Below are 17175 nucleotides of genomic sequence, written 5' to 3'. Positions count from 1 at the left end.
TATATATTGTTTCAGTCTTGTTAAAGTTATGTTAACAATGTGGCAGTTCATGTCCTTATGTAGCGCTGACTATTTATCACAACACAATTGAACTGGAGGTTTCATGGCAAGTTTATTTCTACTGATTACTAAAATTATCATATAATAAATGGGCAAAAGGGTAATTTCTTGCCATTAATAAGTTAATGCAAGAACTAATTCTTTCACTCCTTTAAAAGAGATTTTATGTCAAAACGGTGTCCTTGTAATCTCTGTGTACTTTACCCAATCTCAAACTTGTGACCCAGAAAATTTCAGTTAACATCCATGTCAAAATTCAAACGTGACATCTCAGTGCTGCAAAATTAGTATATAGGAAGAATATGTTGGGAAAGACAGTAAATTACAGAGACTAATATTGCTTTTTTTCATTTGTTTATAAGAATGCAACAAATATTATGTATAATACACAAATTTGTAATACAAAGACATAAGAAAATGATAATTTTTCTATCATTTAGAATGTGATTGATAATTTGTAATAAAAATGAAACAAATGATGACAAATGCAGAATTTATTTCAAGGGGTTTATTTTTGTTTAACATGAACATATGGAGGTCAGTAGATTACACACTTTGATACAAGGAATGAGCTCCTGAAAAGATATTAAATATTTAGGATAAAAAAGAATTCAAATACTGAAAAAATCTCTATAAAAATTATTTACTTTGACCACTGACATCAGTATAGTGTTTACACATCTGATACAGTTTTGTTAACAGCTGTAAACTAACTTCATCGCAAATGTACAATAAGTTTACAATAAACTAGAACTGCTTTTATTTACATATGTACTGTTTTGTTTCTTATTATCTGCTTTATACATTTATGGCACAAATAATGTATTTACAACATGTAACTAAACTGAACTTTTAGTTTCCTATATATTGTCACAGCACCAGAAAGTAATGTAAGGGTACTACCTGCTCAACTTAAGTGAGTAAATATTGTAGCTGTCCTTTCAGCTGAAACAGCTGAAACCATTAAAATTGAATGAATTTATAAACCCATTTATTCTGCATCAACAACTGTAATTGTAACAGGTGGTATGTATTTCCATGTGTGTCCTACGTCACTGAAGGCTAAATTTTTGTCTTGCAAATTTTCATCATTATCTTGTGATAGACATTGAATATCAATTTTGTACTGACCTGGTGTGAAGAAAATGACACTGCATTCGTGGTATGCATTACCTTGTTCTACCAGCTGAAAAGGAAGAAAATTATGAAAATTAATGTACCTTATTATGAATCATTCATAACCCGACACAATAAATAGTACTGATGTTGAGCATGGGCTATTGCATAATAGGTAAAAACACAGCATAAGGCTGTAGGTAGAAAGATATTGAATAAAACACATTTGGCTGTCAAGACAGCAATGCACGAAGCCTTCAATGACTATCATAGCAGAATATTGTCAAAAGAATTTTCACAAAACCCAAAGAAACTCTGATCATATGTAAATACTGTTAGTGGCACCAAAGTTAGTGTTGAGTCTCTCATGGATGAGACAAGAACTAAAACAGAGTAGCAAAGCAAAAGCAGAAATGCTTAACTTAGTTTTCAAATATTCCTTTACAAAGGAAAACCCAGGAATATTGTCCCAATTTAATTCCTGTGTCACAGGTCACACCTGTTCCAAAATGTTAGCAGAAGTGATCCACAAAACTGGCATCCAATATCTTTGACATCCATTTGTTGTAGAATCTTAGCACATATTCTGAGCTGAACCCACTGACTGCTGTGGACGTGTTAACTCGTCACGCCTCGCCGTACTTCTGCTGTGCCCGACGTGTTTTAAGTGGGGCCCTTGGGTCTTCCCTGTAGCGCTACAGATGTGTTGACGCGTGCTGTGCCACCGGCCTTTCCACCTTTAGCGACGAGTTTAGGCATGCTAGTCACAGCTACCTCAGCACGACAGGTGTGTAAACACGCAGAGCTGTCTTTCTGTCTTGCTCTTCCAGTAGCTGTTGAGTGTTCTGACTGTATAATATGAGTGTGCATAAATGTTTGTTGCTGTGTTCCCTCTTTGTAGAATTTGACTTCACTTCCCGTGTTTTCGTCAGTTTTCTTGTTTTCTAACATCATCGTGGTCGCACATATATCAGTGATGAGCCTTCAACAGAATCTCGAAGCTGTAGTCCTCAGGCCTTTACATCAGAGGCGAGAGCAAGAATTACAGTCAGCAGTTCCTCTGAATCCGAGGAAACAGAAAGTGACAGAGAAATGCTTCAGAAAAGAGCATGCTTAAGTGACACATTTGACCGGAAAGAAACCGATTTGCAACCGTTAAGCCATTACTTTGATGACTCGAGTTCTGGACACAAATGTCAGCTAGATACTGACCCAAGCATTCTTTCATTTTTTGTGATATTTATGTCTGAAGAACTGTTGCAATTTATTGTAGATGAAACAAATCATTTCTACGTTTACACCAGACAAAATACTACAGAATCAATGAATTCTTGACTGTCAAAGTGGAAAGACACAGGATTTGAGGAAATGTATTGCTTTGTTTACACCAGACAAAATACTACAGAATCAATGAATTCTTGACTGTCAAAGTGAAAAGACACAGGATTTGAGGAAATGTATTGCTTTGTTGCTATTTGCCTGCTAATGGCCCAAGTTAAGAAGTTAAAATTAAGTGATTATTCCTCCAGAGATACACTTCTAAACATTCCTCCAGAGCTGAACACGCCAGTTTTCAGTGAAATTATGTTCCGAGACTATTTTTGTCTACTTCTGAGAATGTTACACTTCAGTGATAACTCTGCGAGTACTGGAGGTGAAGTCTATTTAAAATTAGGACCATTGTTGACAAGATTCTTAAGAGGTTTCGTAATTCATTTAGTCCACATCAAAGCTTTATTTAGATGAAAGTCTCTTACTATTCAATGGGCTATTATCTATCAAGCAATTTATTCCAACCAAGTGAAGTAGATTTGGAATAAAGACATTTGTACTGTGTGACTGTCAGAGTGGGTATAGTTTCGATTTTATTGTACATACAGGCGCAACAACAAAAATGGGGTTCCACAATTTAGGGAAAAGTGGCGACTTGGTGGCAACTCTTATGGGGTCATATTCTATATGTCGATAATTGGTACTCCAGTTGGATCTGTTTATCTGGATTCACACCACAGAACAGCCGCACGTCGCACTGTTCGTAAGAATATGCGCAACATGCCAAAATTGCAGAAGATATTAAAATGAGAAGAAACTGAGTTTAAGTCCACTGACAAGATCCTTGCTACCAAGTGGTGTGATAAGAGAGACGTGTGCATGTTAACCACATGTCACACAACACAAATGGTTAAAATAGAGAAGACGGACAGAAATACTGTCAAAAAAATAGAGACACCGCAATGTACTGTAGATTACAATTCGAGTATGTTTGCAGTTGACCATTGTGACATGTGACTGAGCTCAGTGGAATAAGTACATGAAACTATGAAATGGTACAAGAAATATTTTTTTCACATTCTGGATTTGTGCATTTCTACATTTGTGCTCTCCAACAGTCAGTAACATGGCGAAAAAAGGCACTCGCAGAGTTTTACCTTTCTCTTGTAAGGGAGATTGTAGAAAAATATGCTATAGAATGAAAAAAAGCTGGTAGGGGAAGGAGCTACGATGACGAGAATTCTCTGCGATTCATAGGTAGACATTTTCCGGCTGTTATTGTGAGTGAACATTCGCAGATGCGTCATTTGCTCGAAACAGGAAGTGTGCCAGGAAACTAAATACCAATGCAAATACAAAGAAGCATTACTAATGATTGAGAACTAAATCGGAGAAAATTGATTGACACTTCTGAATGGGGGAAAAAAGAGGGTAAATCTATTTTTGACTTTGCCAGTGCCGGTCCAGAGCCTGGATGGAAAAGAAGGATGGAAAATATATGCAACAGGTGTGAAATTATTCAAACAATGCCTGAATTCTTCATATATAGAAGTTTACTTGCAAATGAATGGACTTGGTGATCGAGATGGCGCAATATCTGTGCTGTGGCAAATGTAATTATGCTGCATACATTGCACCAATGTAACAAAACCTATATATTAATCTATGTATGATACATTTATATTATTAACATGTAACATGGACAGTTATAATCCATTATCCTTAGTAGTACAAATGTAGATCACATTCGGTCTACTTGTATAAAACCTGTTTTCCATAACCGATTTCATTTTTGCTACTTTGCCTCTCTTGTTAGCCGTTATCAGAAATTAAACTCACTGTTCTGGAGAGGGTGAAGGGCTTAAAATTGGTTGTTCGAATGAGTCTGGCTTTGAAGCATTAATAGAAAACGATATTTGTAAAAGAAGTATCGAATATACCCTGTTTTCATCTTTTCATAAATATAAACATCTTTTCGACTAATTTGTAGAATATTGGAAAATAGTAAGGGAACAAAAATTTTTATTCCATATCATTGTGCTCTCAACATACTGCACTCTAAATTTCATTTTCATCATGTGTTCACTCTACTAGATACACAAATCTGAAGCTGACATTGTTTTTGGCCCTGATTTTTGTGCCTGACTTCTGTTCCAATTATACAGCTTGAAATGTTTTACAGAGCATAGTTTTTCAGCAAAATCAGAACGAAAATACCTCAATTTTGACGTTATTACAAAATCTTCAATTTTGCAATTAATTCATTCAGTACTGGAAAGTGCTACAGAAATGAAACTTTATATTTAAGGGAATTGTGTTGTTAGGTTACTATATGTCATGTTTCAAGTTCGTCATGGTATTAGTGCAGGAGATGCAAGAAGCCAAACTTTGAAATTTTTTCAGGCGCCTATTTTTTTGGCCAATTTTACTTACAGTTTTCTGGCTCAATATGGCTCATAAATTTTTCATTATTATTCTTAAGAGAACGCAAGGAGTTGTACATGATGGCTACATTTGATTTCTTTTCAAAAACTGCTGCCCAAGATATTACAGCTCAAAGTCGCCAAAAATTCATGCTGGCTTTGCGTGAGTCATAATCAGCCCAGAAGTATTCAGCATAGGGCGGGTTGGGCAGCGCGGGGCCGCTCTGGTGCTGGCGGCAGCTCCAAGGGACAAGCAAGCAGCGCAGGTAGCCAGATTACGCCTCAGTACGCCAAGCAGATGGTGCGCCTGCAGCCGTCAAAGGGTTACACATAAGATACCTCTGCAGACTTAAGTACAATATATGAATAATTAAAAAAGTGGAGATTAACAACAAGCCCAATGAAGACTGAAGTTAGCTGCTTTCATCTTCAAAATAGAATGGCCAATATAAAGCTAAACATTGCATTCAACAGTCAAAACTGAGATAGTACAATAGCAAGAAATACAAACTGAGGGGCACCTCATTGGGCGCAAGAGCTACAACACCACAATGTTTTTCCTAAGGACTCATCTGTTCTGTTGCTGAATACTGAGCTCCAGTGTAGCTCAATCATTAACATGTGAGAAAAATCGATGTTCAGCTAAATGCAGCAATGAGGACAATAACAGCTTGCATCAGATCTACCCCTCTTAACTGATTACCCTCTCTAAATGACACTGTGCCATAAGATATTAAAAGGCAGAATGCTTTTCTCACAGAATTAAAATTCTCCAGTCTGCACTTAGAATGAGCCAACTAAAATCCAGGCAGTCACCTATCATACCAGCAGATTTTCTGCAGTTGATTTCAATATGAGCATGAACTGGTCACAAATGTGGCATAACACTGCCCATGAGGAATATCAGACCCTCGTAAGACCTAGAACAATACCATCTGGAATATAATCACCATGTTGTGCTTTGAAACCAATTAACAGCATCACTTTGATCACTTCGAGACGCCTCGACACTTCCCTTGTCGAGAGACCTTCCTGTAACAGTAACAATGCGGACACGATCAAATTGACGATATAGGCATGATTGAACTACAGACAACACGAGCCGTGTATCTCCTTCTTGGTGGACTGACTGGAACTGATCGGCTGTTGGACCCCCTCCATCTAATAGGCACCATTCATGCATGGCTGTTTACATCTTTACACAGGTTAGTGACATCTCTGAACAGTGAAAGGGACTGTGTCTGTGATACAATATCCACAGCCAACGTCTATCTTCAGGAGTTCTGGGAACTGGGGTGATGCAAAACTTTCTTTTATGCGTGTAGTTTAATAATTGTCACCCTGCATCTCTTCTCTATGCATGTTGATGTGAACCGTAGTGTGTGTGCTGCGACTGTAATTGATTTGGTTATTGTGTTATTCTGATGGTCTCTGTTCACAATGAGGCATACAAGTACATGTACAAGATGCAACTATGAATCATATAAGTCATCTTAAGTCCATATTCCCAACCAGAATCCAGTCCAAGCAATGTCAGACTTCCATCTATTACAAATAAATTGCATGGGTAGTGTGTGTAGGTCACCTTTTCAAAAAGTGGGAATGACTCTATAGTCTGGGAGACGAGTCTTTGGTATTGACAGCTCGGTAGCATCTTTCCGTTGCCTAGCGACCACAGGCAGGCAGCCAATGACGGCCTGAATTTGACCGGGTAGCAAGGGCCACGTTGCCGCTCTGAAACCCGGTCACGCACACTTATGAAACTTACCAGTGTCTCGCGTGCAGGCGGTGCGGTCGTTCATCGTTTGTCTGAAGTTGAATTCGCAGTTTATTTCGTTTTTGTTGTTTTTAGTGTTTCTTTGTTTATGTTTCGTTGTAAACAATGTCTAGTGTGGCGGGAAGTATCAGCCCAACACAAGAAGTGAAACGGAGGAAGAAAAGTGCACTACACACCCAGGCCCGTGAATTCGTGTGCTCTGTGAGGGATTACTTTGAGAAAGAAAAGGACAAAGGTGGGCCCTTAATTCCTGTTGTTCAGGTTGTGAAGAGAACTGCAGCAGCATTGAAAATAAGTAAGAACACTGTTGTAAAGATAGGGAAAGAACAGTATAGTGTAGATTGTGACGAGAGTGGCACAACAAAGCTGCACACATCAGGAAAGAAGCGACCGAGAAATAAGCAGGTGACAGCTTTGAACGATTTTCAGAAAGACGCTATTCGTCGTCATATATACAGCTATTATAAGAGAAGGGAACACCCCACTCTATCTAAATTACTGGTGTCGCTTCAGAAAGACGATCTTTTTAAAGGGAGCAAATTTTCATTGCGTACAGTGTTGAAAGACATAGGCTTCAGCTATTCACTGTTTAACGGACGCAAAATATTAATGGAAAGGACAGATGTAGTTGCATGGCAGTGCAGATTTCTGCGCAGGATCATGGGTGTGGAATTCGAAAGTATAGTGTGGTTAGATGAAACTTGGGTCAATGCCAGCCATTCTTTACGTAGAGGCTGGAATGATGGAATGCCCGAGGGGACAATGGCAGTGCCTGTTGGCAAAGGAGGGCGTATTATTGTCTTACATGCAGGAACATTGAAAGGTTTTGTGCCAAACTGCTTAAAAATGTTTCGGTCAAAAAAGACGGGAGATTACCATCAAGAAATGAACAGTGTAGTATTTCAAGAATGGTTCGAGACATCGCTTATGACGAATCTGACAAGTACATCAGTGATTGTTATGGACAATGCGCCTTATCATTCCATTGTTCACGATAAGGCACCAACCTTGGCAACAAAAAAAGACGATATCATTCAGTGGTTGAAACGGCAAAAAGTAGATTTCAGAGAAGATTTAAGGAAGGCGGAACTGCTCGAAATTGTGGCACAAAAGAAACCCCAATTTCCAACATATGTAATTGACGAGATTGCTAAAAGGCAAGGGCATGAAATCGTTCGGCTTCCTCCATACTACTGCCACTTCAATGCAACTGAAGGAGTGTGGGCGCAAATAAAAAATTACATTGCTGCAAACAATAAAAAATTCACGATCTCTGAAGTGGAAACTCTCCTTCCAGCAGCTATCAATAAAGTGACAAGCGAGACGTGGGCTAAAATTGTAAACAGCACTGCAAGTGCCATCAGAGAGGTGGCCAAAACCGAAGGGGTTGTGGAAGAATGCATCGAAAATTTAATTATACAACTGGGAGAGAGCAGTGATAGTTCGAGTAGTGCTGAGGAAGACAATGTCAAATCAGATTCTGACAGTGATGTGAGTGGTGTTTTTCCATTACAGTAACTACAACGTATTCAGGAATGTAAGGAGGGAGTTTGCTATCGATCTACAACCAGATCATCATATTGTGTGTACTTTCTTCAGATTATAACTCTTAATACACTGACCAATTATTCTGTAGCTTGTAGTAGAACAAATTAATAATGCTAATACTTAACAATGGAAACCAAAACTGCTAATGTTCAACAACTTGCGAAAATAGTTTTCATTTCAGTTGTGAAGTTTAACAAATAACTTTATTATGTTTCAGCATCTTAGATACTTGTACTAAATAGCTCTTATCAGTTTTTGAGTTAATATATTTCAAGCATCAACTTTAAATAAATTCACGCGTACCAATACGACTTGTATTTTGTCTCGCTTTTATTTCTGCTGCTAGAGAATGCGTGTAGCAGACAGGGCACCGCGTGCTGTGAGCCACGTTCGGCAACAGCGCCGTCTGCCCGCCGGAACTGTCAGTACCAATCACTTGTCTCACGGACTATAGACCTGTGATGCATGCACATCAGACCTTGAATAATTTTGTAATTATGCGAGAGAGAGGGTTTTTCAAGCATGGAATACTTACAACAACACACAAAACATGCAGGTTTATCAGGAGCTAACAAGAGCTATATTACAGGTAGTGGAAGTTACCAAATAAGAAGCAACCAGTCACAAAATAATGTTTTCTTTATTTACTTTTGCAAATCTATTTCAACTGATTAACAGCCATCATCGGTGCTACAAATACGAGAACAAAAATAAAAATAATTAATAACAGTGACCAAATGAATAAATGTACATAAAACAACGTAAAACCAATTAAATGTATATAGACACATTAAACCATTTAAAAACGCACATACAAATTTACCTTTCAACGAATATGTGCCCCGAGTAGTAACGCTGTCTTTAACAGAGGTCAAACATAAAGTGATACATCGAGAATTGACTATGACAACAAACCATAAGGGGGCATTGCAAAGCAAACCCGCCCTCTATGCAAAAAGATACAGCTAAAATAAAAATGAGAAGAAAATGACATACAAAGTGAGGTAAAATATATTGATAAAATACTGAAATATTTACAAAAATGGATATATTGACAAATGTGTCAACCACATAGGACAGTTATATATGCCAAAAGCGATTGTACAAATTAGTAAAAAAGGAACAAACATAGGTGAGAAGCACACAATAGGAAAAATTTTAAAAAACTTCTTAAAAATTTTAAAATTATTTATCATATTATCAAATAGCAAAAGTTAATCATAATGCCAAAACGTAAATCGATGTTGGCATCCATCTAGCGTACAGTAAATGATATTCAGGAAGATTGGATTTTTTTCAGCAGATGGCGCCACATTGCTCAATGCACATGTAAAGTAAACTAAGTTGAGATAAGAAAATTACGGACACGAACGTAAAAACATATTAAAGAAACAAGACCAAATGCAGAAATAAAGTGCTAGCACACTTCATACATGGGAAAATTAACACAGGTTCGATAGGACGAATTGAGAACTCGTAGGGGCTCTTACGGTGTGCTCGTATATGATGAGACATAAATCCACACCATATGCCTGTTGGTGCAGCCAACAAAGATGGCGAAAGCCCAATAAAAGGGCATCAATGCAAACTTAGTCACAATAACATAATTCATATCACCAATCTATTTATCCCCCCCCCCCCCCTTTTGCTCTTCCCTCCTCCACCCCCCTCTCATTTTTCCTTGTCCTATCATTTCCATTCCTATCAAGCAAATGCTTGGTGAAAAGCTCCCAAAAATGAACTACCCCCTCATTCACCTGCTCACTGAGAAGGCACACACTAGCTGATCCATAATGACAAAGATCTCCATATCCTCTAGCAAATCAAGATAATTTCCATTTTCTGCTCTATGTATTAACCTCACATGTGTCTCAATTCAAGGAAGTTCATGTCCACTATTTATAATGTGGGCTGCAAAATTCAACCTATCAGCCGTGTCCTTTCTGTCAACGGCAACATGTTCAGCAAATCTAGTTTCAATTTATCATCTAGTCTGACCTACGTAACATGCTTTACAGCTTGGACAAAGTATTTTGTAAACTCCTGACTGGTGTAAAACTTTTACTTTATCTACACCATGATCTAAAATTTGTCCCAAATTATTCTTAGTTGAAAAAGCAATCTTAACCTTGAGTTTCCTAAAAACAGCTGCAACTTTAAGACTAACTGCCCCATAGCATGGTTGTTGTTGTTGTTGTCTTCAGTCCTGAGACTGGTTTGATGCAGCTCTCCATGGTACTCTATCCTGTGCAAGCTTCTTCATCTCCCAGTACCTACTGCAACCTACATCCTTCTGAATCTGCTTAGTGTATTCATCTCTTGGTCTCCCCCTACGATTTTTACCCTCCACGCTGCCTTCCAATACTAAATTGGTGATCCCTTGATGCCTCAGAACAAGTCCTACCAACCGATCCCTTCTTCTGGTCAAGTTGTGCCACAAACTTCTCTTCTCCCCAATCCTATTCAATACTTCCTCATTAGTTATGTGATCTACCCATCTAATCTTCAGCATTCTTTTGTAGCACCACATTTCAAAAGCTTCTATTCTCTTCTTGTCCAAACTATTTACCGTCCATGTTTCACTTCCATACGTGGCTACACTCCATACAAATACTTTCAGAAATGACTTCCTGACACTTAAATCTATACTCGATGTTAACAAATAGAGCTGTTGGCTCTATCTCATAGCATGGTAAAGAAATATATTTCATTGCTTCATTTTTCCCTACAATTACTTCATTTGCTCCCATGTCTTTATGTTTATTGGCAAATTTTTCATAAATTTTTTGAACAAAGAGTAGCGCATAATTATTAGATTTAGCTATGGAATAAATAATATCTAACTCAGTTTTACCATCCTCTTCAGAAAGTGGGGTACAGAAAACATGATTAAATGCATATCTGAAAAATGTCATTTTATGCTGACTAGGGTGGGCTGAATGATAGTTTACGATACAGTCAGTATATGTCTTTTTTCGAAATATGCCAAAATGAAGCCATCCCTCACTATTCCTTATGTATAGATCCAAAAAACTAATAACCCCATTCGTTTCAAGTTCATATGTGAACTTTATTTTAGCATGTAAAGCGTTAAATGAGGATGCAATTTCGTTAATGTCATTATCATCGCCATTCACAAGTAATAATGTATCATCAACGTACCTAACGTAAAAGACAATTTTCTTCGCCAACTCAACATTCTCATGAAACCATCTGGTTTCAAGGTGATTGATGAACACGTCAGCTAAAAAAACAGAAATTGCTTTTCCCATACTAAGACAGTCTTTTTGCACATAAATTTCGTCGTTGAACCGGAAAAAGTTGTATTTGAGCATAATATATACATTTAATTGGTTTTACGTTGCTTTATGTAAATTTTTTCCATTTGGTCACTGTTATTAATTATTTTTATTTTTATTCCTGTATTTGTAGCACCGGTGATGGCTGTTAATCAGTTGAAATTGATTTGCAAAAGTAAATAAAGAAAACATGATTTTGTGACAGGTTGCTGCTTATTTGGTAATTTTATGGTTTATGGTCGCTGCACAACTTGGGAACCAAATGGAGTCCACCATTCGGTAGTAGAAATGTTAACAATTGTAGCAGGAATGTCTCCCGTGTGCCCATTTCTATAGCTTCTCCGCCATTTAATGAAAAAACATAAGTAATGGAATACTGACCACCAACAATTGCAGTTATATATTTTTTATGTTGATAATTCCTGTCATGGAAAGAAAAAAGGTCATGATCTTGTCACGACATCCCAAACTACTTCATCTAGTACAAAAACTAGAGGTGTTAATGAAGCCATCAGAATTTTAGTTTTATCTGTTGTAAGAACATTTTTCAGTGAAGAGTCACATCATATCTCCAGATTAGAATTTTAATGACAAGAAAAGAGCCCCAATCAATCACATGCAGACTGGACTACCAAACTACAGATATTACATAGGAATTGCAATGTTTGTGCAGGCAGAATTATGTGAACACTTTAATCAGTGAAATTATCGTGTGTCTTGCAGAAGACGCGAGCCATGCACTGAGGAAATCTGATCCATCCCTAATGGAAGTTATGTGAATAGCTCAAGCCTATGAAACTGCTGATGCAGCACAGACTTACTTTGTGATAGAAAAAGATGTCATGGCAGTCAGCTCCCCACCACCATTCACCCCCCCCCCCCCCCCCCACCTGCCCCATGGCTTTGAGGTCATCTGTAAAGAAACGTGCCAGTGGGAATGGGTGCCACATCAGCATCACAGCTGTTACTCTGCTATAAACTTTGTTTCATTCGTCACACACCAGCGTCTGCCCCCCACCAGCGTGAACCATGCATCTGTATACAGCAAAGAAGTACACTTGCAAAATATATGTTGTAGCTCTTCCAATGCAGGCATATCCCATCCTATGGAACTATAACAAATGCATGATAAATCTGCAGAATTGCAGATTTCTCAGCACACAACCCAACAAACATACTTAGATGAATTCACAGTCAAACTTCTGGACATAAAAGATTCTGTAGGCTTGCTACACCAATTTGTTTCCTTAAGCTTAGGGATGCTGCCTTTGCAGGCATCCAAGGTGAACCTGTGGAAGTACTGAAACCATCAAGTGCCATTGGTAAAAGTACTTCCAGTTTTACTTACTTGCAACAAAGTCACTCACCAAGTAAATATTTTTGTGATAGCTGACCCCATTTTTTGGGAAAGATGCTTTTCATGCTTCTGGATTTATGACTCATGAAATAGCAGAAGGACTAAAATGCAACTTGTGCAAATGTTCTTTCAGGTAGCTGCCAGTGACAGACTTTGGTTCCAGTATCTTGGCCAACAGACGATTAACAGGTGGAAGGTCATCTTGCGGTCACCACCTGCAAGGAAATGATGTCTGACATTGCACCTAATGTGTTCTGTGATCTTCTGGTAAGTTGCAGGCCCATCACGACAGAAGACTGCAGCCTGTTGGAGTGGTTTCATGACTGCCCGTCACTGTACCCTCTTGGACATTTTGCACTGCATATTGCTGAGAAGTATTCTTCTTTCCAGGTGGGCATCCTTGCATACCCTCAAGAGCCATGACCCCCTCCAATTCAGGTCCATCGGAAGACCTCCACCCATAAATGGTCTGTGATATATCTCATTGCTTCTGCCTGTGGACTTCTGTGTCATCACTGAAATCACATTTGCCTCTGCCATTCTGGTCAGCAGCTGCCAGTTTCTCCACCCCTGGTGGATCCTCTAGGCACAAGGTAACTTGTGCAACTATCTTTGTGCATCATCGTGCCCTTGGTTTTCACAGCAATGCTCATAGTTATCGATCCTTCACATTTTGTGGTTACTGCTGAGGGAGGGGGGGGGGGGGGGGGTAGTGTAGTGTAGTGGTGCCGCCTGATGTTACCATGAAAAGCGAGAAGCTGGTGCAACAATATTATCGATCCCTCTGGCATCACTATTCTTACGGCACTGGACTTCAGGTGTGTCCTCTGATGAGATCACACCACACACTGGCATAAAAGCAGGTGCAGGGCCAGTATGTGTGTCTTCTCTGTGTGTATTCATGCAAGCACTGGAGAGTTGTAGCCCAAGTGTGCATGGTTTGGCTACAGTGTTATTCTGGTGGCTCTATTTGTAACAGACAGGTCTCTGATACATCTTGGATTGGACTTTGCTTGAGAATATGGACTGTTCCTAGTAGCATCCGGTACATGTATCTTTTGTTGGGAATATGCTATAGTAGTAGTAGTAGTAGTAGTAGTAGTAGTAGTAGCAGCAGCAGCAGCAGTAGCAGTAGCAGGTGTGTGTGTGTGTGTGTGTGTGTGTGTGTGTGTGTGTGTGTGCAGTGAATTATTGCATCTGTTGGTCCATACCTGCTTACTTTATGTTACCCACAGAAGTTAGAAACAGACAGCTACTCTTCAATGCATACAATGTATAGCATTAATCCAGTGGAGCTAATCCTGCCAATGCAGACATTCTACAAGTGAGAAATGTTTACAATTATGATGCTCATGTTATTTGATTTCAAACAAACTGTAACGCATTTCAATTTTCTCTGCATGTAATGTATTTCTACAGGGTGCAGGGACTGCACTTTGCATTTAATGGTTCATGAAAGGTAAATGGCGATTTCTCTAACTTTTTAAAATGACGCAAGAAAAATATGTTTAATTTATTTTACATGATATGTTCAAGAAGTTTTGTGCAGAAATTGAACAAAAAAAGCCACAATATTTGCCTATGCAGAAACAACAGTGATGTAATGACATAACTTCCATTACAAATATAAAAATTAGTAATGTTAAACTGTAGTTTTATTATAATCATGCACACATATCAAAAGATGTATTAAATCCCTTTTGGCCCAAACACAAGCCCTTCAGTTAAACAGGAATTATTCATATAAAATGGAATAAAAGAATACCTCTGGTAGCAGAACCTTCGTTGAGCCAGCACAAGCCAGCCTTGTCTCTAGTCGATAATTATTGACACCATTTTGATGATCTTGATAGAACTGTACTGTCATCACAACTTGCCAAAGTGGTCTTTCCAAATAGTTGAAGACAGTGATTCCTAATCGCAGGCACTGTCCTGTATGACAACTCACTTCCTCTTGGGACTTCACTGGCTGTTGATTTATAGTTATTTCTGTAAATATATAATAAAATAGAATCTTTGTGGAATAGTAAGTGCAACATTAAGTGGATTACAGAAATCAAGGAAGATATGGATGAGCTGCAGATTACACTGGAAGACCTAAGAAACAAAACTGACAAAATCAGGAAATTCAGAGACAAACAAACCAGACAGCAAATGAGAATCAACAAACAGACAATAGTAAGGGTGATTTAGAGAATGAAGAAGTACTGGGCTAACAGGAAACTGAAAAATTCTTTGTACAAAGTTAGCTAAACAAATATTTAGAATCTTTAAACATTAATTTTGTTTCTGTTACTAATTATTATTTTAATATTTGAGAGCTGTAAGTAATGATTTGCTATTCAAAACATTTTTTTGGTTATTGTCTTTTAATGATGATAGTATTCCTCTGTGCCTTTATGAATACCTGTATAAAGGCATTTGATTTTACAGCAAGTGTAAATGCAGAATATCACTTTTTTTTGTAATATTATCATATACAAAGGTCTCGTACGATGTGAAAAATATTATCCAACTTTCAAAATTTACTGACAGGTACTTTTAAATTGATAAATAAACTGTGTACCTACCCCACTGCAGTGGTGACATGCGAACAAGGTCAAGCATTTCAGGGGTGAGGGTTATACCACTCAGAGAGATACGACCCTTCGTGTCTGAAGCTGGCATCCGCCATCGCAAGTCCACAAAAGAAGCAATGTGATCATTACACACTGCGTCGAGCTCCTGTTGTTCTTCTGCAGTTAGTTTCTCTATCTGATACAGCTGTCAATAAATAAATTAAATTATACAATTGTATAGTGTATACATCGTACCAACCTGAGTTACTAAGTTAGCTTCATTCTAGCAGTAGTGACACGAAACAGTAATAGTGAGAGTCCACTTTACAGCAAAAAAAGTTTATTCTTTATGAATTTTGTCCACGATGGGATGGAAGTGCAGGTGCTGAACAACAGGAAGTACAGTACTGTGATCACTGAGGCATAAAGAATATTCTCTTGGGGGAAAAAAAAAGGAGAGACCAGAAGTTAAAATACGGTGTTTGCATCAACTGAGCTAACAAAGCTATTATTTAGTAGGAGTCTTAACATCAAACAAAGATATCATCATATTTCTTTTATGGCATAATTATTATCATGAAATAATATGTAAAATAAGTGAAAGGAAACCACTCACCTATAGTGGATCACCGCTTACAGCACAGTAACACACAACAGAAAACAATGTATGCTGTTTTTTGAGGCATGTTACTATGCTCCAAGCATCAATACACTATAAATGAGTGGTTGCCTTTCACTTATTTTACATACTCTTCATACAGGAATTTCCATTGGTGGAAACTAAAATCTGTTTATGGAACAAGGCTCAATGTATGGTCCCCTCACATCAGTGCAGTGCACATTCTGCTGGATCATTTAGTTATATATGCTCCAGTGGTAAGAAATAAAGTAACCTATTTCACAAAAGAACAAATTAATTACAAGAAAGGACTGAAGTTGTGAACATGTTCACAGTGAAAATGTATTACAAGTACTACTAGAGCCTTCATTGATTCACACATTAAAATTAGATGAAGAGTTACAATAGCACCATGCAGAATTAATTCGCAATACCTCCTTAGTATCTGTAATGTTTGATAGTGACACTACAGTTTTCAGCAGTCTTTCCAGTAGTTGCAGTGGCAACAGTCTGGATGATTGATATGGCCTTGTAACATCAACCAAAACAGCCTTACTGTGCTGGTATGGCAAACAGCTGAAAGCAAGGGCAAACTATAACCTCCCATTTGAATCTCTGGATGCAGGCAACTCAGGAATATGTTGTCACCACGAGAAACAAAACTGGCATTCCATGAATCAAAGTGTGGAATGTTAGAACCCTTACATCACACAGGTAGGTTAGAAAATTTAAAATGGGAAATGAATAAGGTGAAATTAGATGTCATAGGAATTGGTGAAGTTTGGTGGGAGTAGGAACAGGACTTCTGGTCAAGTGAATATAGAGCTATAGATACAAAATCAAACATTGGAAAATCGAGGGTGGAATGTAACAGTATTAAGAAAAGGATAATTGCTGTTCACCATATAGCGGAGATGCTGAGTCACAGATAGGAACAACAAAAAAGAAACTGTCACAAAATGAGCTTTTGGCCAACAACACCTTTGTCAAGAAAGGACAATATGCACATGCGCTCAAAACAAACACACACACACACACACACACACAAACACACACACACACACACACACACACACACACACACACACACACAAAATGTAACGCAGGGTAATGAACAAGAAAATAGGAATGCAGGTAAGCTGTTAT

At 38.1% G+C, this 17175-nt stretch overlaps 1 protein-coding gene across 2 annotated transcripts in view; it reads right to left on the bottom strand.

Annotated features, from left to right (window-relative positions):
• Positions 1-689: 689 nt before the first annotated feature.
• LOC126162475 (protein brunelleschi) overlaps positions 690-17175 on the bottom strand; it is a 272584-nt gene continuing 256098 nt past the window's right edge. For both annotated transcript variants that reach the window (XM_049919012.1, XM_049919011.1), the window contains exons 21-23: positions 15423-15615; positions 14618-14841; positions 690-1246 (exon numbers count right to left, since the gene is read on the bottom strand). In XM_049919012.1, coding sequence (XP_049774969.1) covers positions 1052-1246; positions 14618-14841; positions 15423-15615 — 612 coding nt within the window. In that variant the 3' untranslated portion in view covers positions 690-1051. The remainder of the gene's footprint in view (positions 1247-14617; positions 14842-15422; positions 15616-17175) is intronic.

The sequence above is a fragment of the Schistocerca cancellata genome, chromosome 2 (genome assembly GCF_023864275.1).
Source record: "Schistocerca cancellata isolate TAMUIC-IGC-003103 chromosome 2, iqSchCanc2.1, whole genome shotgun sequence".
Classification (NCBI taxonomy): domain Eukaryota; kingdom Metazoa; phylum Arthropoda; class Insecta; order Orthoptera; family Acrididae; genus Schistocerca; species Schistocerca cancellata.
The sequence above is the reverse complement of the archived record's forward strand: the minus strand, read 5'-3'. Positions and strand labels throughout refer to the sequence as shown.